A 26,776-nucleotide genomic window follows, 5' to 3' on the forward strand; every position below is an offset into this window, starting at 1 on the left:
GATGATTAGCAGGCAACCATTCTGTTCCTTTCGAATTACCATGGCTTTTTGTGCACCCAGAGTTCCTTTTATCCCACCATTGCTGGCTAAGCCTTCACCCACCTAGATAATAACCCTGGAGTTCCCTCCTTAACGCATTTCCCTCCTCTGTTAAGATGATCATTCATTTTAGGGGCAACACGGTGGTGTATTGGTTAGCACTGCTGCCTCATGGTGCTGAGGACCCCTGTTCGATCCCGGCCCTGGGTCACTGTCTATGTGGAGTTTTCACATTCTTCCAGTGTCTGCGTGGGTCTCACCCTCACAACCCAAAAGATGTGCAGGGTAAGTGGATTGGGCACACTAAATTGCCCCTTAATTAAAAAAAAAAAGAATTGGGCACTCTAAATTTATTTTTTTTAAATCATTAATTTTTATTTTTTGTCCAAGCCTTTGGTCTCCTAGTCTTATACCTCCTTCTGTGGTTCAGTGCCAAATTTTGTTTGAACCTCCTGACAACATTTTTATTATGTTAACAGTGTTAAGTGCAAGCTGTTTTTGTGTACGAGGCTCAACAAAACCTCAGAAACAAAGAACATGTTGCCTAAGTCCATAAAATGACTATGCTCCCACTAACACAATTGTGACAAGAACCTTTAAATTCATTATGTCCTCTAGAAGTACCACACAAGTGGTTGGGGACAGTTGGCATGGTACAGTGTTTGAAGCTGTATGTTTCTGTGATGACGGGGAGATGTTAGGAAATTTAATCGAAGATGTAGTGGGCAATTTAGGAGTTAACAGCCGGAGGGTAAAACTGCTAGCACCGAGTCAGAGGTAGAGGCCCACGTCTGGCCTGAGTTATATCGTCCCATTCAGATTTAAACTTAACGGGAATAAACAGGATACCCCTGTTCAGCCAGGATGATTCACTCAAAATCCATTTTCTTCCAGGACACTGTGGTCTGACCAGCCATTAGCCAATTACAGAGACTGATGGCCACTTTTTTGTCTGTAAATTGGAGTTAGTTGCATATTCATAGCATGGCCCTGTTCTTTTGTGTAAAAGTGAGTGGATAATCAAAAGTCCAGATTTTTATGTTTCCATGTATTTCCAAACCACAGATGTCAACCAGTATCAGAATGTTCATGACAAGTGGAAACAATTTACAAAAGGTAAGTTAATTCTACAATTACATTAGTTCCACTTTGTACAAGGATTCAGGAGGATGGTCTACTTGGGGTGCCCATGTCAAAAACATGCTGAAATTCTTTGAACTCAGGGCCAGCTTTTGCGAAGACATCGACACATTACCTGAGAACAAGATGGAAAAAAAAAAAAATTAGGGAAAATTAATATGAGCACCACATATATTAATTAATCAGTTTAGGAAAATAAATATTTCCAGGCTACATATATGATCTACAAATAAGAAGTATTAGAATGGGCTTTTATTTGTGAGTCAGTGAACCCTGAAACAGTAGCACAGTGGGCAGCACAGTTGCTTTACAGTGCCAGGGAATTGGGTTCGATTCCCGCTTGGGTCACTATCTGTGCAGCGTCTGCACGTTCTCCCAGTGTCTGCGTGGGTTTCCTCCGGGTGCTCTGGTTTCCTCCGACAAGCCCCGAAAGCCGTGCTGTTAGGTGAATTGAACATTCTGAATTCTCCCTCAGTTTACCTGAACAGGTGCTGGGGTATGGCGACTCGGGGCTTTTCAGTCACCTCATTGCAGTGTTAATGGGCTGGTTTAGCACAGGGCTAAATAGCTGGCGTTTAAAGCAGACCAAGGCAGGCCAGCAGCGCGGTTCAATTCCTGTACCAGCCTCCCCCAGAATGTGGCGAACATAGAAAATACAGCACAGAACAGGCCCTTCGGCCCACGATGTTGTGCCGAACCTTTGTCCTAGATTAATCATAGATTATCATTGAATTTACAGTGCAGAAGGAGGCCATTCGGCCCTTTGAGTCTGCACCAGCTCTTGGAAAGAGCACCCTACCCAAACTCAACACCTCCACCCAACACCAAGGGCAATTTGGACATTAAGGGCAATTTATCATTGGCCAATTCACCTAACCCGCACATCTTTGGACTGTGGGAGGAAACCGGAGCACCCGGAGGAAACCCACGCAGACACGGGGAGGACGTGCAGACTCCGCACAGACAATGACCCAAGCTGGAATCGAACCTGGGACCATGGATCTGTGAAGCAATTGTGCTATCCACAATGCTACCGTGCTGCCCTTAAGAACAAATAAATCTACACTATATCATTTTCCCGTAATCCATGTACCTATCCAACAGCTGCTTGAAGGTCCCTAATGTTTCCGACTATGACTATGGGGCTTTTCACAGTAACTTCATTTGAAGCCTACTTTTGACAATAAGCGATTTTCATTTCATTAACGTAAGCCTACTTGTGACAATAATAAAGATTATTATTATTAAAGAGGATAAGCAACCCATTATATTTTGAAGAAAAACCTTGAAATAAGCAGTTTGATGAATACTTGCAAGAGAAGTCATAAGTACCAACTTACTTTAGAAGCTCAGTCAACATCTGGGAGACCCTTGTTCAGAACAGACCTATTTGGAGGAACCTTCTGATTGAAGGGGCACAATTCTTCGAGGACATGTGACGGCAAAAGGAAGCCCAGAAAAGGTGCCTGAGAAAGGAAGACCAGTGATCTAAAGTCCATGGACAGATCCCTCCTCCTGGAAACACCTGCCATGTGTGCGGTCGGCGATGCAGCTCTCAGATCGGTCTAATCAGCCATACAAGAACAGAACCCATAGAACCCATGACCAGTAACACGGAGTTTCTTAGGTGGACAATTATACTCGTTAGCGAGTGATCGCCGAAGAAGATAGAATTTAGATACTGTTTGTGCATTTAGATCCTGTTTGTAACTCAGAAAATCATCTAATTCATAAAAAGCTCAGAACATGTTGAGGCAAGTGCAGATAGCTAGCTTGAAAAAGTGTCCATGGCTACTGTACAATAGATGAACAAAAAGTGAGACAGGAAAAGGGGTATGCAATAACATGACCATCAGCAAAACTATTGAATCGAAGTAGAAAAAGAAAATAATTCAGATGGCTCCCACTAAGACCACACGGTTAAGGTTGCACAGTGGTTAGCACTGTTGCTTCATTCACAGTGCCAGGGTCTCCGGTTTGATACCTGCTTGGGCCACCTGTGCAGAATCTGCATGGGTTTCCTCCCACAAGTCCCGAAAGAAGTGTTATTAGGTGAATTGGACATTCTGAATTCTCCCTCAGTGTACCCGAACAGGTGCCAGAGTGGGGCGACTCGGGGATTTTCACAGTAACTTCATTGCAGTGTTAATGTAAGCCTACTTGTGACAATAATAAAGATTACAATTATTTAAAAACACAAGTTTGATACTGTTGCTTAAATAAGATATTTATGAAACCCACAAATGCAAGAAGCTGTATCATATGCATGATATTCATGACAAGGGTTCCATGATGGGCAAAGTGATCGGGTGGAAATTGCATTGGCATTGAAAAGTATTTTTTCTCAGGTTTTCATTCAAAAGCACAAAACCTGCCATGAGCTAGTGCTCTTGGGCAGCGTTTTAGAACGTGATTTTAATTTTAAATTTAACTTAGAGCAGTTTGAATAATACAGTTGAAAATGAGTTTCACAAAACATAAGAATTTTGCATCAGTATCTCATCCATTAACAGTGAGTAACCCAATTTTAAATTTCCAAATGACTTTTTAAAAAACAAAACCATTTGCTAGTCATGCTGTGTACAGTAGTTAGCATGTTTGACAATCAAAAAGCTTTAAATCTGCCTTATTGTACTTAAGACTAAGAGAACCAGTTTGATTTATGGAGTTTCCATAAGACCATAAGACAGAGGAGCGGAAGTAAGGCCATTCAGCCCATCAAGTCCACTCCACCATTCAATCATGGCTGATTTCAACTCCATTTACCCACTCTCTCTCCATAGCCCTCAATTCCTCGAGAAATCAAGAATTTATCAACTTCTGTCTTAAAGACACTCAACGTCCCGGCCTCCACTGCCCTCTGTGGCAATGAATTCCACAGACCCACCACTCTGGCTGAAGAAATTTCTCCTCATCTCGGTTCTAAAGTGACTCCCTTTTATTCTAAGGCTGTGCCCCCGGGTCCTAGTCTCCCCTGCTAATGGAAACAACTTCCCTACATCCACCCTATCTAAGCCATTCATTATCTTGTAAGTTTCTATTAGATCTCCCCTCAACCTCCTAAACTCCAATGAATATAATCGCAGGATCCTCAGACGTTCATCGTATGTTAGGCCTACCATTCCTGGGATCATCCGTGTGAATCTCCGCTGGACCCGCTCCAGTGCCAGTATGTCCTTCCTGAGGTGTAGGGACCAAAATTGCTCACAGTATTCTAAATGGGGTCTAACTAATGCTTTATAAAGCTTCAGAAGTACATCCCTGCTTTTATATTCCAAGCCTCTTGAGATGAATGACAACATTGCATTTGCTTTCTTAATTACGGACTCAACCTGCAAGTTTACCTTTAGAGAATCCTGGACTAGGACTCCCACGTCCCTTTGCACTTCAACATTATGAATTTTGTCACCGTTTAGAAAAAAGTCCATGCCTCTATTCTTTTTTCCAAAGTGCAAGACCTCGCACTTGCCCACGTTGAATTTCATCAGCCATTTCTTGGACCACTCTCCTAAACTGTCTAAATCTTTCTGCAGCCTCCCCACCTCCTCCATACTACCTGCCCCTCCACCTATCTTTGTATCATCGGCAAACTTAGCCAGAATGCCCCCAGTCCCGTCATCTAGATCGTTAATATATAAAGAGAACAGCTGTGGCCCCAACACTGAACCCTGCGGGACACCACTCGTCACCGGTTGCCATTCCGAAAAATAACCTTTTATCCCAACTCTCTGCCTTCTGTCTGACAGCCAATCGTCAATCCATGTTAGTACCTTGCCTCGAATACCATGGGCTCTTATTTTACTCAGCAGTCTCCCGTGAGGCACCTTATCAAAGGCCTTTTGGAAGTCAAGATAGATAACATCCATTGGCTCTCCTTGGTCTAACCTATTTGTTATCTCTTCAAAGAACTCTAACAGGTCTGTCAGGCACGACCGCCCCTTACTAAATCCATGCTGACTTGTCCTAATCCGACCCTGCATTTCCAAGAATTTAGAAATCTCATCCTTAACAATGGATTCTAGAATCTTGCCAACAACTTCCTCGAAGGCTTGCAATTAACAGAAACAGATGATGAATTTACTTTGGGGAGTGACCTGCTTTGTGGGTGGGTAGGGTTCGATCATAATGTGTTTTTTAAAAACTAGCACAAAACCTTGTTGAAACAAAGTTGTGCTCAATGTACTGTGTGCTTTAAATCCACAAATTTCTGCGCTAAATTACCAATTTTGGGTGACATGCACTATAAAAATCTACACAACTGAGAGAAAATTCTGAATTTAACGCATTGGGCTTTGCAGATATTTTTACGCATCCATTGATTAGTATCTGTGGTGTGCTACCTGAAATTGTGGATTCATAGAAGTTTACAGCACAGGAGGCGTTCAGCCCATGGTGTCCACGCCATTCAACAAAGATCTGACTGCACCAATCCCAGCACATTAGCACAGTGATTAGCACCATTGCTTCCAGCTCCAGGGTCCCAGGTTTGATTCCCGGCTTGGGTCACTGTGTGTGTGGAGTCTGCACGTTCCCCCAGTGTCTGCGTGGGTTTCTGCCGGGTGCTCTGGTTTCCTCCCACAAGTCCCAAAAGATGTGCTGTTAGGTAATTTGGACATTCTGAATTCTCCCTTTGTGTACCCGAACAAGCGACGGAATGTGGCAACTCGGAACTTTTTACAGTAACTTCATTGCAGTGTTAATGTAAGCCTACTTGTGACAATAAAGATTATAAAAAAAGATACCTGTACAATGCCTCAGCCATTTCCTCACTTCCCATTATTAAACCTCCCTTATCATCCTCTAAAGGACCAATGTTTACCGTAGCTACTCTTTTTTGTTTTATATATTTGTAGAAATGTTTATCTGTTTTTATATTGAGCTAGCTTACTCTCAAATCTATCTTACTTTTCTTTATAGCTTTGTTCGTGGCATTCTTTTGACCGTTAAAGATTTCCCAATCTTCCAGTTTTCCCCTAATCTTTGCCACTTTGTTTGCCTTTTCTTTCAATTTGATATCCTCCTTTATTCCCTTAGGTAGCCATGACTGATTATCCTTTTCCCTACAGTCCTTCCTTTTCACTGCTATATACTTTTTCTGAACACTTAAAAATCAAGTCCTCCACTATTCCTCAATTGTCCCACCACAAAGTCTTTGCTCCCAATACACTCTAGCCAAATCCTCCCTCATCCCATTGTAGGTTTGTAGGTTCCTTTGTTTAAGCACAATACACTGGTATTAGATTTTACCTTCTCACACTCCATCTGTATTTTTAATTCAACCATACTATAGTCGCTCCTTCCGAGGGAATCCCTAACTATGAGATCATTTAATTATTCCTGTCTCATTACATAGGACCAGGTCGAGGATACTTGCTCCCTCATCTGTTTGAGGAAACTATTGCAGATACATTCTATGAACTCCTCCTCAAGGCTGCCCTGACAGATCTGGTTTGACCAATCGACATGTGGATTAAAATCCCCCATGATAATTGCTGTACCATTTTTACATGCATCAGTTATATCTTTGTTTATTGCCTGTCCCACCGTGATGTTATTATTTGGTGGCCTATAGACTATGCCTATCAATGGTCTTTTCTTCTTACTGTTTCTAATTTCCACCAAATGGATTCAACCTTTTTCTCTATAGAACCCATATCAACCCTCACTACCACCCTAATGTCATCCTTAAACGTCAGAGCTGCACCATCTCCCTTACCTTCATGTCTGTCCTTCCGAATAGTCTGGTATCCCTGGATATTTAACTCCCACGGCAGCACGGTAGCATAGTGGTTAGCACTATGGCTTCACAGCGCCAGGGTCCCAGGATCGATTCCCTGCTGGGTCACTGTCTGTGCGGAGTATGCACATTCTCCCTGTGTCTGCGTGGGTTTCCCCCGGGTGCTCCGGTTTCCTCCCACAGTCCAAAGACGTGCAGATTAGGTGGATTGGCCATGCTAAATTGCCCTTAGTGTCCATAAAGGTTAGAAGGGGTTATTGGGTTACGGGGATAGGGTGGAAGTGAGGGCTTAAGTGGGTCGGTGCAGACTCGATGGGCCAAATGGCTTCCTTCTGCACTGTATATTCTATGTTCTATGTTCCCGGTCATGACCATCCTGCAACCATCTCTCTCTAATGGCCACTAAATCAAACTCATTTGTGATGATTTGCCCATCAACCAGGGGCAGCACGGGAGCACAGTGGTTAGCACAGTTGCTTCAAAGCTCCAGGGTCCCCGGTTCGATTCCCAGCTTGGGTTACTGTCTATGCGGAGTCTGCACGTTCTCCCAGTGTCTGCGTGGGTTTCCTCCCACAGTCCAATGATGTGCAGGTTAGGTGGATTGGCCATGCTAAATTGCCCTTGGGTGTCCAAAACAGTTAGGTGGAGTACTGGGTTACGGGGATAAGGTGGGTGTGGGCTTGGGTAGGGTGCTCTTTCCAAGGGCCGGTGCAGACATGATGGGCCAAATGGCCTCCTTCTGCACTGTAAATTCTATAACTCATTTATCTTGTTTCGAATGCTATGATCATTCAGGTAAAGTGTCTTTATGCTAGTTTTGATACCTTTGTTTTGAATCCTAACATCTTCATTAATAACATCTCCTGAGTTCTTCCCTTTATCTTTTTCATAACTTTCCATGTAGTTGAACACACCTCCCCACGTGCTAACCTGCTGCTTTGCTTCCAATTAACCATTTTACTTCCCGTAGTGTTACCCTTCCCCCATTTGCTAGTTTAAAGTCCTTGCGACTAACCTATTTCTCCTTTTCGCTGGAACACTGGTCCCAGATCGGTTCAGATGGAGACCAGCCCAACAGTACAGATCCTTCCAGTTCCAATACTGATGCCAATGCCCCATGAAATGAAACCCCTCCTTCCTGCACTACTCCTTTAGCCACGTGTTTACTGTCCCTTGACATCCAGGGTTCACTGATCTTGGCCCCATCCTTTGTCTTTATGGGAACACATTTTCCTTCACTCGCTATTTCTTCCATGAAGGCCTCTCACTGCTCTGATACAGTTTTATCTGCAAGTAACTGCAGTAACTGGGGATATTGCACCTTAGTAAAATTAGACATTTCAGTCAAGAACTTTTATTCCACTTCCGGGTGCGGCGATGACCAGCTAAGTCGCACGTTTCGGCAGCTCCCGGTGGAACGGACTTTTGGGCTCTTAATAGGAGCCCCAACGGCAATTTTAACGGCTAAAAACACTGTGCGGTAAACCAGAAGGGAATTCCGCCTGGACACAGATGGAAAAAGGAGAGGAAGTTGGCCGGATTGCGGAGGATCCTCTAGAGCAGCGGCAAGGAAAGCAAGCACAAAGCAAGATGGCGTCGGAAGGTGGCCGTCTAGTATGGGGCCCTGACCAACAAGAGTTCCTGCGGCGCTGTGTGGAAGAACTTAAAAAGGAGATGAAGAAGGAGCTGCTGGCCCCAATATTACAGGCGATTGAAGGGCTAAAGGAGGAACAAAAGACCCAGGAGCAGGAGCTTCGGGTCGTGAAGGCAAAGGCCGCTGATAATGAAGACGAAATACAGGGCCTGGTGGTGAAGACAGAGATGCACGAGGCACAACACAAAAGGTGTGTGGAAAGGCTGGAGGTGTTGGAGAATAATGCGAGGAGGAAGAATTTAAGGATTCTTGGACTTCCCGAAGGTGCGGAGGGGGCGGACGTCGGGGCATATGTGAGCACGATGCTTCACTCGTTAATGGGATCGGAGACCCCAAACGGGCCCATTGGAGCTGGAGGGAGCTTATCGAGTTATGACACGAAGACCGAGGGCTGGAGAAATACCTCGAGCTATAGTGGTGAGATTTCTCCGATATAATGACAGAGAGATGGTCCTCAGATGGGCGAAGAAAACTCGGAACAGTAGGTGGGAGAACGCGGTGATCCGCGTATATCAAGATTGGAGTGCGGGGGTGGCGAGAAGGAGGGCGAGTTTCAATCGGGCCATGGCGGTGCTTCACAAAAGGAAGGTCAAATTGGGAATGCCGCAACCGGCAAGACTGTGGGTCACACACCAAGGGAAGCACCACTACTTTGAGACAGCAGAAGAGGCGTGGACATTTATTGTGGAGGAGCAGCTAGAATAGGCGGGCCAGAAAAAGAACGTTTGGGACAAAGTGGTGGTGTGATTACGTGGGGTGAAGGGGGGGGGGGGGGAAAAGGGGGAAGGGATGATTTCTCAAGTTGTTAATCTTGCGACCCTGTAACTTTTCTCTCTTCCCCATGTCGTTGGGGGGGGGGGGGGGGGGGGGAAGGACGAGGAATTGTGGGCGCCGGCCATTAGGGGTGGGGCCAAGTGGGAAACGCGGGCTTTGTTCCCGCGCTATGGTAATCATGGCGGGAACAGGGAAGCAGGAAGGAGGGGGCCTCGCACAGTGGGGGCCGAGGTCACAGGGGGAAGCCGAGGTCAGCCAGAGTTTGCTGACTTCTGGGAGCAACATGGGGGGTGCAATTACGCTAGAAGATGATCTAGCGGGGGGGGGGGGGGGGCGGATTAACTGGGAGAAGGGGGAGCTGGTACGGGGTGGGGTGGTCGAGGCAGGAGGGCGCCGTCGGGGGGAGATACGGCTACGTGGGAACCGGGGGAGGAGCTGGATTTAAAAAGGGGATGGCTAGTCGACAAGGGGGGGGGGGGTAAAGAGCCCCCCAACCCGGCTGATCACGTGGAACGTGAGGGGGCTGAACGGGCCGATTAAAAGGGCACGGGTACTCGCTCACCTAAAGAAATTAAAGGCAGATGTGGTTATGTTGCAGGAGACGCATTTGAAACTGATAGACCAGGTCAGACTACACAAAGGATGGGTGGGGCAGATGTTTCATTCGGGGTTAGACGCAAAGAACAGGGGGGTGGCTATATTAGTGGGGAAACGGGTACTGTTTGAGGCAAAGACCATAGTGGCGGATAGCGGGGGTAGATACGTGATGGTGAGTGGCAGATTGCAAGGGGAGGCGGTGGTTCTAGTGAACGTATATGCCCCGAACTGGGATGATGCCAATTTTATGAGGCAAATGTTGGGACGTATCTTGGACCTAGAGGCGGGAAAGTTGGTAATGGGGGGAGACTTTAATATGGTGCTGGACCCAGGGCTGGACAGATCGAGGTCCAGGACCGGGAGGAGGCCGGCTGCAGCTAGGGTGCTCAAGGACTTTATGGAGCAGATGGGAGGAGTAGACCCCTGGAGATTTAGCAGGCCTAGGAGTAAGGAGTTCTCGTTTTTCTCCTATGTCCATAAAGTATATTCACGGATAGACTTTTTTGTATTGGGAAGGGCGCTGATCCCGAAGGTGACAGGGACAGAGTACACGGCAATAGCTATCTCGGACCACGCTCCACATTGGGTGGACCTGGAGATAGGGGAGGAAAAAGAACAGCACCCGCCCTGGAGAATGGACATGGGACTATTGGCAGATGAGGGGATATGTTTAAGGGTGAGGGGGTGTATTGAAAGGTACTTGGAGCTTAACGACAATGGGGAGGTTCAGGTGGGAGTGGTCTGGGAGGCGTTGAAGGCAGTGGTTAGAGGGGAGCTGATATCTATTAGGGCACATAAAGGAAAGCAGGAGGGTAGGGAAAGGGAGCGGTTGCTGAAAGAACTTTTGAGGGTGGACAGACAATATGCGGAGGCACTGGAGGAGGGACTGTACAGGGAAAGGCAAAGGCTACATGTAGAATTTGACTTGTTGACTACGGGTAATGCAGAGGCACAATGGAGGAAGGCACAAGGTGTGCAGTATGAATATGGGGAGAAGGCGAGCCAGTTGTTGGCCCACCAACTGAGGAAGAGGGGAGCAGCGAGGGAGATAGGGGGGGTGAGAGACGAGGAGGGAGAGATGGAGCAGGGAGCGGAGAGAGTAAATGGGGTGTTCAAGGTATTCTACGAAAGATTATATAAAGCTCAGCCGCCGGAATGGAAGGAGAGAATGATGTGCTTTCTGGATCAGCTGGAATTCCCTCAGGTGGAGGAGCAGGAGAGGGCGGGACTGGGAGCACAGATTGAGATGGAGGAGGTAGTGAAAGGGATTGGGAGCATGCAGGCGGGGAAGGCCCCGGGACCAGACGGATTCCCGGTGGAATTTTATAGGAAGTATATGGACTTGCTGGCCCCGCTTCTGACAAGAACCTTTAATGAGGCTAGGGAAAGGGGGCAGTTGCCCCCGACTATGTCAGAGGCAAAGATATCACTCCTCCTAAAGAAGGAAAAAGACCCGCTGCAATGCGGGTCCTATAGGCCCATTTCTCTTTTAAATGTGGATGCTAAGATTCTGGCCAAGGTAATGGCGACGAGGATAGAGGACTGTGTCCCGGGGGTGGTACATGAGGACCAGACTGGGTTTGTGAAGGGGAGACAGCTGAACACGAACATACGGAGGTTGCTAGGGGTAATGATGATGCCCCCGCCAGAGGGGGAAGCAGAGATAGTGGTGGCGATGGATGCCGAGAAAGCATTTGATAGAGTGGAGTGGGATTATCTGTGGGAGGTGCTGAGGAGATTTGGCTTCGGCGATGGATATATCGGATGGGTACAGCTGCTGTATAGGGCACTGATGGCGAGTGTGGTTACGAATGGACGGGGGTCTGATTATTTCCGGCTTTACAGAGGGACGAGGCAGGGATGTCCCCTGTCTCCGTTATTGTTTGCACTGGCGATTGAGCCCCTGGCCATGGCACTGAGGGGTTCCAGGAAGTGGAGGGGAGTGTTTAGGGGAGGAGAAGAACACCGGGTATCTCTGTATGCGGATGATTTGTTGTTGTATGTGGCGGACCCGGTGGCGGGGATGCCAGAGATAATGCGGATACTTGGGGAGTTTGGGGTATAAATTGAACATGGGGAAAAGTGAGTTGTTTGTGGTGCATCCGGGGAGCAGAGCAGGGAAATAGAGGATTTACCGCTACTTGGGGATTCAGATAGCCAAGAATTGGGGAACCTTGCACCGGCTTAATTTAACACGATTGGTGGAACAGATGGAGGACGACTTCAAGAGATGGGACATGGTGTCCCTGTCACTGGCGGGTAGGGTGCAGGCGGTTAAAATGGTGGTTCTCCCGAGATTCCTCTTTGTGTTTCAGTGCCTCCCGGTGATGGTCACGAAGGCTTTTTTTAATAGAATTGAGAAAAGCATTATGAGTTGTGTGTGGGCCGGGAAGACCCCGAGAGTGAGGAGGGGTTTTTTGCAGCGTAGTAGGGATAGGGGGGGGGGGGGGGGGGGGGTTGGCACTACCGAGCCTAAATGATTATTACTGGGCCGCCAATATTTCAATGGTGTGTAAGTGGATGGGAGAAGGGGAGGGAGCGGTGTGGAAGAGATTGGAGAGGGCGTCCTGCAAGGGGACCAGTTTACAAGCAATGGTGACGGCACCGTTGCCGTTTTCACCGAAGAAATACACTACAAGCCCGGTGGTGGTGGCAACATTAAAAGTTTGGGGGCAGTGGAGATGGCATGGGGGAAGGACGGGAGCCTCGGTACGGTCCCCGATAAGAAATAACCATAGGTTTGTTCCGGGGACAATGGATGGGGGATTTGGAGCATGGCAAAGAGCTGGGGTAGTACAATTGAGAGATCTGTTCGTAGATGGGACGTTTGCGAGTCTGGGAGCGCTGACGGAAAAATATGGGTTGCCCCAAGGGAATGCATTTCGGTATATGCAACTGAGGGCTTTTGCGAGGCAACAGGTGAGGGAATTCCCGCAGCTCCCGACGCAGGAGGTGCAGGATAGAGTGATCTTAGAGGCATGGGTGGGGGATGGTAGGGTGTCGGACATATACAGGGAAATGAGGGACGAGGGGGAGATCATGGTAGATGAGCTGAAAGGGAAATGGGAAGAAGAGTTGGGGGAGGAGATTGAGGAGGGGCTGTGGGCTGATGCCCTACGTAGGGTAAACTCGTCGTCCTCGTGTGCCAGGCCAAGCCTGATACAATTCAAGGTTCTACACAGGGCGCATATGACTGGAGCACGGCTCAGTAAATTTTTCGGGGTAGAGGATAGGTGTGGGAGATGCTCGAGAAGCCCAACAAATCACACCCACATGTTCTGGTCATGTCCGGCATTACAGGGGTTCTGGGTGGGGGTGGCGAAGGTGCTTTCGAAGGTGGTGGGGGTCCAGGTCGAGCCAAGCTGGGGGTTGGCTATATTCGGGGTTGCAGAAGAGCCGGGAGTGCAGGAGGCGAGAGAGGCTGATGTTTTGGCCTTTGCGTCCCTAGTAGCCCGGCGCAGGATATTGCTTATGTGGAAGGAAGCCAAACCCCCAGGCGTGGAGACCTGGATAAACGACATGGCAGAGTTTATAAAGTTAGAACGGATCAAGTTCGTATTAAGGGGTTCGGCTCAAGGGTTCACCAGGCGGTGGCAACCGTTCGTCAACTACCTCACAGAACGATAGAGGGAATGAAAAGAAAGAAAGACAACAGCAGCAACCCAGGGGGGAGGGGGAGGATCCGGGCGGGCTCTTAGGGATGTCATTGTATATGTATAGACATTTGTTATAGGTAATGTATATTGGACTGTTGGATTGTATTTTTGGAGAGTAACTATTTTTGACAAGGCAGTTGCCATTTAGTTTTGTTTTTGTTTATATATTATTTATTTACTTGTTTAAAAATGGCCACTGTTATTTATATTGCTTTATTGTTGTTTAAAAGAAAAATCATGTACTGTTATGTTTGGCCAAAAAATCTTGAATAAAATATATATATATTTTTTAAAAAAGAACTTTTATTCCTGGCCCATGCTTATCCTTTTCCATAACTATCTCCAAAATGTCACCCACTGATAAGCGTTCCACCTGCATGGGCTCGTTACTGAATATTAGGTCCAAAATTTCCCCCTCCCTTGTTGAGTTTTCTGGCTAACAATGTTCTCCAGGATGCAATTTAAACATTTTGCTCGCTCCCTATCCTGCACACTAAACCTATCCCAGTTAATATCCCCAACTATTGCTGCCTTAATATTGCTACACATTTCTGAAATTTGATAATTTATCTCTCCCCGAATAATGTTTGGCAGCCTATTGTACACACCCAACCGGGTGTTTCCGCTTGTGTTTTTTACTTCTACCCGGATGGGCTCCTTTGATGATCCTTCCAGCATATCATCCTCCTCGATGCTACAATTCATTCCTTGATCAATATTGCGACCCCTCCTCTTCAATAATCTTTGTCACAAATAGGCTTACATTAACACTGCAATGAAGTTACTGTGGAAAGCCCCCAGTCGCCACATTCCGGCGCCTGTTCGGGTAGAGAGGGAGAATTCAGAATGCCGAAATTACCTAACAGCACGACTTTCAGGACTTGAGGGGGGAAACCGGAGCACCTGGAGGAAACCCACGCAGACACGGGACCCACGGCCCTCCAAAGCGGCACGTATCGCTGGCCTCAGGACATTGCCTGAGGCCCGCCCCACAATGCTCCACCCCCGACCGGTCGAGTTCCCGACGGCATGGGTTTCTCATGGTCTCACCCTTCGGGAACTCAACGTGGCGGCTGCCGACTCAGTCCAGCGCCGCCACATTCGGGGTGGTCCTGACGCGAGCCGGCCGAAAGGGCGACTATTTCGCGGGCTGGGTCCGCTAGCGGCCGCCGTGCGCACGCGCGGCCACAGACCCGGCAATTCTCCGGGTCGTATTGGCAGATAGAGACGGGTACTCTACGCTGCCGTCCTGCTAACCTCCAGCAAAACGGGGAAATCGGTGGCCGTTTTGTGCCAATTTTACCGTTCCCACATAGCCCCAGAATCGGAGAATCCAGCTCCTCATCTCTGGGATCAATCTAGTGAACATCCTCTGAACTGACCTCTTTTAAAAATAAATTCAGAGTGCCCAATTCATTTTTTCCAATTAAGGGGCAATTTAGCGTGGCCAATCCACCTACCCTGCATATCTTTTGGTTGTGGGGAGAAACCCACACAAAAATGGGGAGAATGCGCAAACTGCACGCAGACAGTGACCCAGAGCTGGGATCGAACCTGGGACCTCGGCAACATGAGGCAGCAGTGCTAACTCACTGCGCTATCTGCCCCTCTGAACTGCCTCTAATGCAACTACATCCCTTCTCATATAAGGGGAAGAAAACGGTGCACAGTACTTCAGGATTGGTCTCACAAATGCCTTGTACAGTTGCAGCAACACTTTCCTACTTTTATACTCTTATCGTTTTAGCAATAAAGGCCAAAACTCCATTTGTCTTCCTCATTACTGCTGTATCTGCATGTTAGTTTTCTGAGATTCATGCACGAGGACACCCAAATCTCTCTGCACTGAAGTATTCTGAAGTTTCTTTCCATTTAGATAGTAAGTTGCCTTTCTATTTTTCCGACCAAATGAATAACCTCACACTTAACCACGTTAAACACCAACTGCCACATTTTGGCCCACTCATCGAACCTATCTCTATCCATTTGTAAATTTCTTATTTCCTCATTGTAATTTATTATCCCACCTTTTTTAGTGCAATCTGAAAATTTGGCTACAATACCTTCTATTCCTACAACAAAGTCATTAATATATATATATTGTAAATAGTTGGGGCCCAAGGACCAAACCCTGTGGCACCCCACGAGTTACATTTTGCCAACCAGAAAAAGACCCGCTTATCCCGACTCTCTGTCTTCCGTCAGTCAATCAGACTTAGAATCATAGAATCACTACAGTGCACAAGGCCATTCAGTCCATCAAGTCTGCACTGACCCTTTTGAAAGAGTATCTTACCTAGAACCATGCACTCACCCATCCTCGTAACCCCACCTAACCTTTTCTTCTATCCAAGCTAATAAATTACCCATATCCCATGTGATCTTACCTCGCTTATTAACCTTTGTGTGGCACCTTATCAAAGGTCTTTTGGAAGCCTATTACCTACTTGGCTTTTTGACATTTGCTCCCAAATTAGCCAAATACGATCTACGTTTCATTAAACCATGCTGACTCTGAAGGATTGTGTTTTAACTTTCTAAATGTTGTGTTATGACTTCCTTAATACTGGATTCTAACAATTTCCCAATGACAGATGTTAAACTAACTGGTCTATTGTTTCCCACTTTTTCCCCTCCCTTCCTGAACAAGAGCGTTACATTGCACTTTTCCAATCCACTGGAATCCTTCCTGCATCCAATGAATTTTGGAATATTAAACCAATGGATCCAATAACTCCGCTGCCAATTCCTTTAAGACTCGTGGATGTAGGCTATCAGGTCCTGGGGACGAGTCTGCCTTCAATCCCAGTAGTTTTAGTACTTTTTCCCTATTGATGATAATAGTTCTAAGTTCCTCTCTTTCTGGGCCTCTCCATTACCTGTTACTGTAGTGTCCTCCACCGTGAAAACTGAAGCAAAATATCGATTTAGCTTCTCTGCCATATCGGTGTTCCCCATTATTAACTCCCCAGTCTCATCCACCAAGGGAAAAACATTCACTTTAGCGACTGTCTTCCTTTCTTTAAATTTAAAAAATATATACTTTGTTAAAGATTTCATAGATAACACAATCTAAACTACAACACAACTCTGAAAATAGTTCAAACATGGTACCTTTGTTGTGCGAGCACAGATTAGAGAAAAAGCAAAAGCAAAACAGCTACACCCAACACCCCTTATAACCCCCTCGTCCCGCAACCAAACCCTACCTCGCACCCCCCCTCCCCCCCCCCAAACACACACAGCTGATTGTAATTAACTCTTTGAAGTATGACTTCCGGGTGCGGCTATGCAGAGCTAGGTCGCATATTCGGTAGCCCCCGCTTGGAACGGACTTTTGGGCTCTTTTACAGGGCCCCCACGGCATTTGTTTGACATTTCCCGGTGTGGGAAGACGACTGCAGCATTCCCCTGACAGTGTCCCCCAGAAATGTTATGTCTTTTGGCTACCAGACTCGGCAGAAACAGTAAAAGATTTGGCTGCAACAGGATAAACAGGGCCTCTTCCAGCATGCAGGAGGGGGAAGGGCAAGCTTAAAGCTGCAATCTGGCTTGACTCTATCAAAAGTGAATTCTAGCAGCAGAGGGAACAACTGTGAAAAGATCTACCAAGGCCATTGAAGAAGCAGGGACGAGGCTTCCGGTGGCGGCCATGGAGGAGTAGGTCGCGCATTCGGCAGCTCCCGTCTGGAATGGACTCCCAGACCTTTTTCAGGAGTTTCCATAGACTTTTTGGGGCAGACTGGTGAAGCGAACACTGCCAAAAGGATTCCCTCTCAACTTCCGGTTGCGGCTATGCGGAGCTAAGCCGCACGATTCGGCAGCTCCCGCTACCACGGACCTTCGGGCTCGTTAGGAGCCCCAACGGAACTTTTTTAAAAAAATAATAAATTTGGCGCAGCCCGTGGGGAAGGGAAGAGAGGGGTTCCCCCTCCAACTTCTATGAAACGGACCAGAAGTGTAACAGCCAAAGGAGCGGCACTGGAGCAACGGGAGAAGCGAGGGGAAGAAAACAAAATGGCGGCAGCCAGGGACAATGGGGAGCTGCAGGAGTTCATCAAGTGCTGCTTCGAGGAGCAGCGCGAGGAGATGCGCAAGGAGATGTTGGCGCCTATGCTTTCGGCAATTGAAGGACTCGGGATCACCCAGAAGGCCCACGAAGCTAAGATCCAGGAGGTACAGAAAAGAGTCAGTCAGAACGAGGACGAGCTCGTGGGCCTGGCGGTGAGAGTGGAGCAAAACGAGGCACTACACAAGAGGTGGGCGGGAAGACTCGAAGACCTGGAGAACAGGTCGAGGAGAAAAAATCTGCGAATCCTGGGTCTCCCTGAGGGAGTGGAGGGAGCTGATGCCGGGGCATACGCGAGCACGATGCTCGAGGCGATGATGGGTAAGAAGGCCCCTTCGAGGCCGCTGGAGTAGGACGGGGCACACCGGGTTTTGGCGAAGAAGCCCCAGGCAAATGAGCCGCCAAGGGCGATGGTGGTGAGGTTCCACCGGTTCACGGACAGAGAGTGGGTCCTGAGATGGGCCAAGAAGGAGCGGAGCAGTAAGTGGGACAATGCAGAGATCAGAATACACCCGGACTGGAGCACGGAGGTTGCAAAGCGGAGAGCGGGTTTCAACCGGGCCAAAGCGGCGTTGTATCGGAAAGAAGTGAAATTCGGAATGCTGCAGCCAGCGCGACTGTGGGTCACATACAAGGGCCAACACTATTACTTCTAAACGCCTGAAGAGGCGTGGACCTTTGTACAAGCCGAAAAGTTGGACTCTAACTGAGGGTTTGTGAGGGTGGGGGGGGGGCGTGTTTTGGGGTTTGATGTGTGATGGTTGTTGTATATAGGGGGTCAATCACGCGCAGGAAATGTTGCATGGGCTGGGGGAGAGAGACAAGGCCGCGACAGGAGCTGCGCCAGAGGGGGCAGAGCGGGCTTTGGAAAGGCGGGAAGGGGAACAAAGGAATGTATATGGATTGGGAGACTCCCACGCGGGGAGGTCAATGGGACGGCGGGGAAGCCAGGGTCAGCAGGCATCAGCTGACTTACGGGAGTGACATGGGGGGAGCAAAAAAGCTAGGCAGGAGTCTAGCGGGGGGGGGGGGGGGGGGGGGAGAAGAGAGAAAGGGTTGCTGCTGCACTGGCCGAAAGGGAATGGGACACAGAAGAGGTGGTCGGGACGGGGGTCCCCCCCTCTGAGGGACTGGCGGGTGAGCGAGGCGTGGACACGGGACTGGCCCAGAAAAGGAGATGGCTAGTCGGCGGGGCGTGGGGGGGTGAGAGCCCCTCCAATCCGGCTGATAACGTGGAATGTGAGGGGCCTGAATGGGGCGGTGAAGAGGGCTCGAGTGTTCGCGCACTTAAAGGGACTGAAGGCGGACGTGGCCATGCTCCAAGAGACACACCTGAAGGTGGCGGACCAGGTCAGGCTAAGAAAGGGATGGGTAGGACAGGTATTCCACTCGGGACTGGACGCGAAGAATAGAGGGGTGGCAATATTGGTGGGAAAGCGGGTGTCATTTGAGGCCAAGACTATTGTAGCGGACAATGGAGGGCGATATGTAATGGTGAGCGGTAGGCTGCAAGGGACGTGGGTGCTGTTGGTAAATGTATACATCCCGAACTGGGATGATGCAGGATTCATGAAGCGCATGTTGGGGCGCATTCCGGACCTGGAGATAGGAGGCCTGATAATGGGAGGGGACTTCAATACAGTGTTGGATCCAGCACTGGACCGCTCCAAATCAAGGACTGGAAAGAGGCCGGCAGCGGCCAAGGTACTTAGGGGGTTTATGGATCAGATGGGGGGGGGGGGGGAAGTGGACCCATGGCGGTTTGCAATGCCGCAGGCCAGGGAATTTTCTTTCTTCTCCCATGTACACAAAGCTTACTCCCGGATAGATTTCTTTGTTCTGGGTAGGGCGCTCACCCCGAGGGTGGAGGGGACGGAGTATTCGGCTATAGCCGTTTCGGACCATGCCCCGCACTGGGTGGAACTGGAGCTGGGAGAGGAGAGGGACCAACGCCCGTTGTGGCGGCTGGATGTGGGACTGCTGGCGGACGAGGTGGTGTGTGGGAAGGTGAGGGGGTGTATCGAAAGGTACTTGGAGGCCAACGACAACGGGGAGGTGCGGGTGGGGGTGGTATGGGAGGCGTTGAAGGCGGGGATCAGGGGAGAGCTAATCTCCATCAGGGCTCATAGGGAGAAGACAGAGGGCATGGAAAGGGAGAGGTTAGTGGGGGAGATTTTGAGAGTGGACAGGAGATACGTAGAGGCCCCGGAGGAAAGATTACTTGGGGAAAGACGACAGCTCCAGACGGAGTTTGACCTGTTGACCACAGGGAAGGCGGAGGCACAGTGGAGGAAAGCACAGGGGGCGACCTACGAGTATGGGGAAAAGGCTAGTCGGATGCTGGCACACCAGCTCCATAAGAGGATGGCAGCGAGGGAAATAGGGGGAGTCAAAGATGGAAGGGGAGCCACGGTTCGGAGTGCGACGAAAATAAACGAGGTATTCAAGGCCTTTTATGAAGAGCTGTACAGATCCCAGCCCCCAGCGGGGGAAGAGGGGATGAGATGATTCCTAGATCAGCTGAGATTCCCGAGGGTGGAGGAGCAAGAGGTGGCTGGTTTGGGGGCACCGTTTGGGTTGGAGGAGCTGAGCAAGGGTTTGGGGAGCATGCAGGCGGGGAAGGCCCCGGGACCGGACGGATTCCCGGTGGAGTTCTACAGGAAGTACGCAGACCTGTTGGCCCCACTACTGGCGAGGACCTTTAATGAGGCAAGAGAGGAGGGGACCCTGCCCCCAACAATGTCGGAAGCAACAATTTCTTTGATCCTAAAGCAGGACAAGGACCCACTGCAATGTGGATCGTACAGGCCGATCTCGCTCCTCAATGTGGATGCAAAGTTGCTGGCAAAAGTGCTGGCCACGAGGATCGAGGACTGTGTCCCGGGGGTAATCCACGAGGACCAGACAGGATTTGTAAAGGGCAGGCAACTAAACACCAATGTACGGCGGCTCTTAAACGTGATAATGATGCCATCGGAGGAGGGAGAGGCGGAGATAGTGACAGCTATGGACGCGGAGAAGGCCTTTGACCGAGTAGAGTGGGAGTACCTCTGGATTGTGCTGCGTAGGTTTGGGTTCGGAGTACATAAGAACATAAGAACTAGGAACAGGAGTAGGCCACCTGGCCCCTCAAGCCTGCTCCGCCATTTAATGAGATCATGGCTGATCTTTGTGGACTCAGCTCCACTCTCCGGCCCGTACACCATATCCCCGAATCCCTTTATTCTTTAGAACATAAGAACTAGGAGCAGGAGTAGGCCATCTGGCCCCTCGAGCCTGCTCCACCATTCAATGAGATCATGGCTGATCTTTTGTGGACTCAGCTCCACTTTCCGGCCCGAACACCATAACCCTTAATCCCTTTATTCTTCAAAAAACTATCTATCTTTATCTTAAAAACATTTAATGAAGGAGCCTCTACTGCTTCACTGGGCAAGGAATTCCAGAGATTCACAACCCTTTGGGTGAAGAAGTTCCTCCTACACTCCGTCCTAAATCTACCTCCCCTTATTTTGAGGCTATGCCCCCTAGTTCTGCTTTCCCCGACCAGTGGAAACAACCTGCCCGCATCTATCCTATCTATTCCCTTCATAATTTTATATGTTTCAATAAGATCCCCCCGCATCCTTCTAAACTCCAATGAGTACAGTCCCAGTCTACTCAACCTCTTGTCATAATCTAATCCCCTCAACTCTGGGATCAACCTAGTGAATCTCCTCTGCACTCCCCCAGTGCCAATATGTCCTTTCTCAGGTAAGGAGACCAAAACTGAACACAATACTCCAGATGTGGCCTCACCAACACCGTATACAATTGCAGCATAACCTCCCTAGTCTTGAACTCCATCCCTCGAGCAATGAAAGACAAAACTCGATTAGCCTTCTTAATCACCTGTTGCACCTGCACACCAACTTTTTGCAACTCGTGCACCAGCACACCCAGGTCCCTCTGCACAGCAGCATGTTTTAACATCTTACCGTTTAAATAATAATCCATTCTGCTGTTATTCCTCCCAAAATGGATAGCCTCACACTTGGCAACATTGAATTCCATCTGCCAGACCCTAGCCCATTCATCTAACCTATCCAAATCCTTCTGCAGACTTCCGGTATCCTCTGCACTTTTTGCTTTACCACTCATCTTAGTGTCGTCTGCAAACTTTGACACATTGCACTTGGTCCCCAACTCCAAATCGTCTATGTAAATTGTGAACAACTGCGGGCCCAACACTGATCCTTGAGGGACCCCACTAGTTACAGCTTGCCAACCAGAGAAACACCCATTTATCCCCACTCTCTGCTTTCTGTTAGTTAACCAATCCTCTACCCATGCTACCGCTTTACCCTCAATGCCATGCATCTTTAGCTTATGCAGCAACCTTTTGTGTGGCACCTTGTCAAAAGCTTTCTGGAAATCCAGTTATACCATATCCATTGGCTCCCCGTTATCTACTGCACTGGTAACGTCCTCAAAAGATTCTACCAAATTAGTCAGACACGACCTACCCTTTGTGAACCCATGCTGCGTCTGCCCAATGGGACAATTTCCCTCCAGGTGCCCCGCTATTTCCTCCTTAATGATAGATTCCAGCATTTTCCCTACAACTGAAGGTAAGCTTACCGGCCTATGATTACCCGCTTTCTGCCGACCTCCTTTTTTAAACAGTGGTGTCACGTTTGCTACTTTTCAATCCTCTGGGACCACCCCAGAGTGTAGTGAATTTTGATAAATTATCACTAGTGCGTTTACAATTTCCCTAGCCATCTCTTTTAACACTCTGGGATGCATCCCATCAGGGCCAGGAGACTAGTCTACCTTTAGCCCCATTAGCTTGCCCAATACTGCCTCCTTCGGTGATTAATCATCTCAAGGTCCTCACCTATCATATCCTTATTTCCATCAGTCACTGGCATGTTATTTGTGTCCTCCACTGTGAAGACTGACTCAAAAAACCTGTTCAGCTCCTCAGCCATTTCCCCGTCTCCTATTATTAAATCTTCCTTCTCATCTTCCAAAGGACCAATATTTACCTTAGCCACTCTTTTTTGTCTTATATATTTGTAGATGCTTTTACTATCTGCTTTTATGTTCTGAGCAAGTTTACTTTCATAGTCTACCTTACTCTTCTTTATAGCTTTTTTAGTAGCTTTCTGTTGTCCCCTAAAGACTTCCCAGTCCTCTAGTCTCCCACTAATTTTTGCCACTTTGTATGTTTTTTCCTTCAATTTGATACTCTCCTTCACCTCCTTAGATATCCAATGTTGATTTTTCCCCTTTCTACCGTCTTTCTTTTTTGTCGGTATGAACCTTTTCTGAACACTGTGAAAGATCGCTCAGAAGGTTCTCCATTGTACCTCAACTGCTTCACCATGAAGTCTTTGCTCCCAGTCTACCTTAGCTAGTTCTTCTCTCATCCCATTGTAATCACCTTTGTTTAAGCACAAACCACTAGTGTTTGATTTTACCTCGTCATCCTCCACCTCGTCATCCTCCAACTGTATTTTAAATTCCACCATATTTGGTCGCTCCTTCCAAGAGGATCCCGAACTATGAGATCATTAATCAATCCTGCCTCATTACACAGGACCAGATCTAGGACCACTTGTTCCCTTGTAGGTTCCATTACATACTGTTCCAGGAAATTATCCCGGGCACATTCCAGAAACTCCTCCTCAAGGCTGCCTTTACCAACCTGATTAAACCAATCGATATGCAGATTAAAATCTCCCATGATAACCGCTGTACCATTTCTACATGTTATTTCTTTGCTTATTGCCTGCCCTACCATCCTGTTACTATTTGGTGGCCTATAGACTACTCCTATCTGTGACCTGTTCGCCTTACTATTCCTGATTTCCACCCAAATTGATTCAACCTTGTCCTCCATAGCACCAATATCATCCCTTACTATTGCCCGGATGCCATCCTTAAACAACAAAGCTACACCACCGCCCTTACCGTCCATTCTATCCTTTCGTATAGTCTGATACCCTTGGATATTTAACTCCCAGTCGTGACCATCTTTTAACTGTGTCTCAGTAATGGCCACTAAATCATAGTCATTCACGATGATTTGCGCCATCAACTCATTTACCTTATTTCATATACTACGAGCATTCAGGTATGTACACTTATGCTGTTTTTCATGTCTTTGTTATGAATCCTAACACCTTGATCAGTAACTTTTTCGCAATTTATTTTTCCTCTTACCCTTTCTCCTAATTTTCCTTGTCTTTGAATCCATATCTCTACATAATAACCTGTCACGTAACCTGCTGCCTTGATCTCCATTAACCATTATACTGTCCATAGCTTTACACTTCCCTTCCCCCCCAACTTGCTAGTTTAAAGTCCTTGTGACCAACCTATTTATCCTATTCGCTAGAACACTGGTCCCAGAATGTTTCAGGTGAAGACAGTCCCAACGGTACAGGTCCCTCCTGCCCCAGTACTGATGCCAATGCCCCATGAAATGGAATCCCTCTTTCCCGCACCACTCGTTTAGCCACGTGTTAACTTCTCTAATTTTCTCAACCCTATGCCAATTGGCACGTGGCTCCGGTAGTAATCCAGAGATTATAACCCTGGAGGACCTGCTCTTTAATTTAGTCCCTAGTGTTTGATAATCCCCAAACAGGTCCTCTTTCCTAGTCTTACCCATGTTGTTAGTCCCAACGTGGACCACAACAACTGGATCCTCCCCCTCCCTCTCCAAAATCCTTTCAAGCCGATCAGAGATGTCCCTCACCCTGGCACCGGGCAGGCAACATACCATGCGGGACTCTCGATCTGGCTTACAAAGGATGCCATCAATCCCCCTAATTATAGAATCCCCTACAACTACCACTTGTCTTTTTGCCCCCCCCCCTTCTTGAATGGCTTCCTGTACCACGGTGCAGTGGTCAGTCAACGCATCCTCCCTACAGCCCTCTTCCTCATCCACACAGGGAGCAAGTACCTCATACCTGTTGGACAAGGTCAAGGGCTGAGGCTCCTCAACTCCTAAACTCAGGATCCCCCTACCTGCCTCCCTTGCAGTCACACCACTCTGTCCCTGACCACTGTCCGAATTAACAGAACTTATTCTACCAGGTGTGACTGCCTCCTGAAACAAAGCGTCCAGGTAATGTTCCCCCTCCCTGATGTGCCGCAGTGTGTGCAGCTCGGTCTCCAGCTCATCAATTCTGAGCCAAAATTCCTCGAGCAGCCAACACTTGCTGCAGATGTGGTCACTGACGGTCTCAATGGGATCCACCAGTTCCATCATCATACAGCAACAGCACATCACCTGTCCAGCCATATTCAACTAGTTAATTAATTTAAATAATTTTTTTAAAAAAAATTATTTATATAACCTCAAGGATAAACCCGAACACCAACAAAAACACAGCCCTCTCTCGCCACTCACCCGAACTCAGTCACTCACCTAAACTCAGATGCACTCTGTTCCAATCAGCACTCAGTCACACACCTAAACTCAGATGCACTCTGTTCCAATCAGCACTCAGTCACTCACCTAAACTCAGATGCACTCTGTTCCAATCAGCACTCCGTGACTAAAGGCACTCCTGCCACACCTTTTGTGCACTCACCTGGTCCGAGGGGGAGAAGAGCATCGGGTGTCACTATATGCGGTGACCTGTTGCTGTACGTGGCGGATCCAATGGAGGGGATGGTGGAGGTCATGCAGACTCGAAGGGAGTTTGGGGAGTTTTCTGGCTATAAGCTCAATGTAGGGAAGAGTGAGCTCTTTGGATTACAGGCGGGGGACCAAGAAAGAGGGATAGGGGACCTACCGCTGAGGAGGGGGGAGGGGACCTTTCGGTATCTGGGGATCCAGATAGCCAGGAGTTGGGGGACCCTACATAAACTGAATCTGACCAGGTTGGTGGAGCAAATGGAGGAGGATTTCAAAAGATGGGACATGTTACCGCTCTCGCTGGCGGGTAGAGTGCAGTCGGTCAAAACGGTGGTCCTTCCGAGGTTTCTGTTTGTGTTTCAGTGCCTTCCCATCGTGATCACTAAGGCCTTTTTTGAGAGAGTAGGCAGGAGTATTATGGGGTTTGTGTGGGCAAATAAGAGTAAGGAGAGGGTTCCTGGAATACAGTAGGGACCGAGGAGGGTTGGCGCTGCCAAACCTGGGGAGCTACTACTGGGCAGCAAATGTGGCGATGATCCACAAGTGGGTTATGGAGGGAGAGGGGGCGGCATGGAAGAGGATGGAGATGGCGTCCTGTAAAAGAGCGAGCTTGGGGGCGTTGGTGACGGCACCGCTGCCGCTCTCACCGGCAAAGTATACCACGAGCCCGGTGGTGGCGGCAACACTAAGGATCTGGGGCCAGTGGTGACGGCACAGGGGTGCAATGGGAGCATCGGTGTGGTCCCCGATCAGGGGTAACCACCGGTTTGTCCCGGGGAAGATGGACAGGGGGTTCCAGAGCTGGCATCGGGCGGGGATTGGAAGAATGGGGGAAACCTGTTCATCGACGGGACGTTTGCGAGTCTAGGGGCACTGGAGAAGTTCGAGTTACCCCCGGGAAATGCCTTTAGATATATGCAGGTGAGGGCTTTTGTGAGGTGACAGGTGAGGGAATTCCTGTTTGCTCCCGGCACAAGAAGTTCAAGATAAGGTGATCTCGGGTGTATGGGTCGGGGAGGGCAAGGTGTCGGAAATACACCAGGAGTTGAAAGAAGAGGGGAAGCACTGGTAGACGAGTTGAAGGGTAAATGGGCGTAGGAGCTGGGGGAGGAGATCGAGGCAGGTCTGTGGGCTGATGCCCTAGGTAGGGTTAATTCCTCCTCCTCGTGTGCCAGGCTCAGCCTGATCCACAGAGCGCACTTGACGGGGGCGAGGTTGAGTAGGTTCTTTTGGGGTAGAGGACAGATGTGGAAGGTGCTCAGGGAGCCCGGCGAACCATGTCCATATGGTTTGGTCATGCCCAGCACTGGAGGGGTTCTGGAGAGAAGTGGCGTCAGCAATATCTCAGGCGGTGAAAGTCCGGGTCAAGCCAAGCTGGGGGCTAGCAATATTTGGAGTAGTGGACGAACCGGGAGTGCAGGAGGCGAAAGAGGCCAGCATTCTGGCCTTTGCGTCCCTAGTAGCCCGGCGA

At 48.6% G+C, this 26,776-nt stretch overlaps 1 protein-coding gene across 1 annotated transcript in view; it reads right to left on the bottom strand.

Annotated features, from left to right (window-relative positions):
* LOC140411413 (uncharacterized) overlaps window positions 1–26,776 on the bottom strand; it is a 222,753-nt gene that overhangs the window by 14,620 nt on the left and 181,357 nt on the right. The window contains exons 11-12 of the mRNA XM_072500525.1: window positions 16,477–16,617; window positions 1,177–1,294 (exon numbers count right to left, since the gene is read on the bottom strand). Coding sequence (XP_072356626.1) covers window positions 1,177–1,294; window positions 16,477–16,617 — 259 coding nt within the window. The remainder of the gene's footprint in view (window positions 1–1,176; window positions 1,295–16,476; window positions 16,618–26,776) is intronic.

Source organism: Scyliorhinus torazame, chromosome 1 (genome assembly GCF_047496885.1).
Source record: "Scyliorhinus torazame isolate Kashiwa2021f chromosome 1, sScyTor2.1, whole genome shotgun sequence".
In the NCBI taxonomy this organism is placed as follows: domain Eukaryota; kingdom Metazoa; phylum Chordata; class Chondrichthyes; order Carcharhiniformes; family Scyliorhinidae; genus Scyliorhinus; species Scyliorhinus torazame.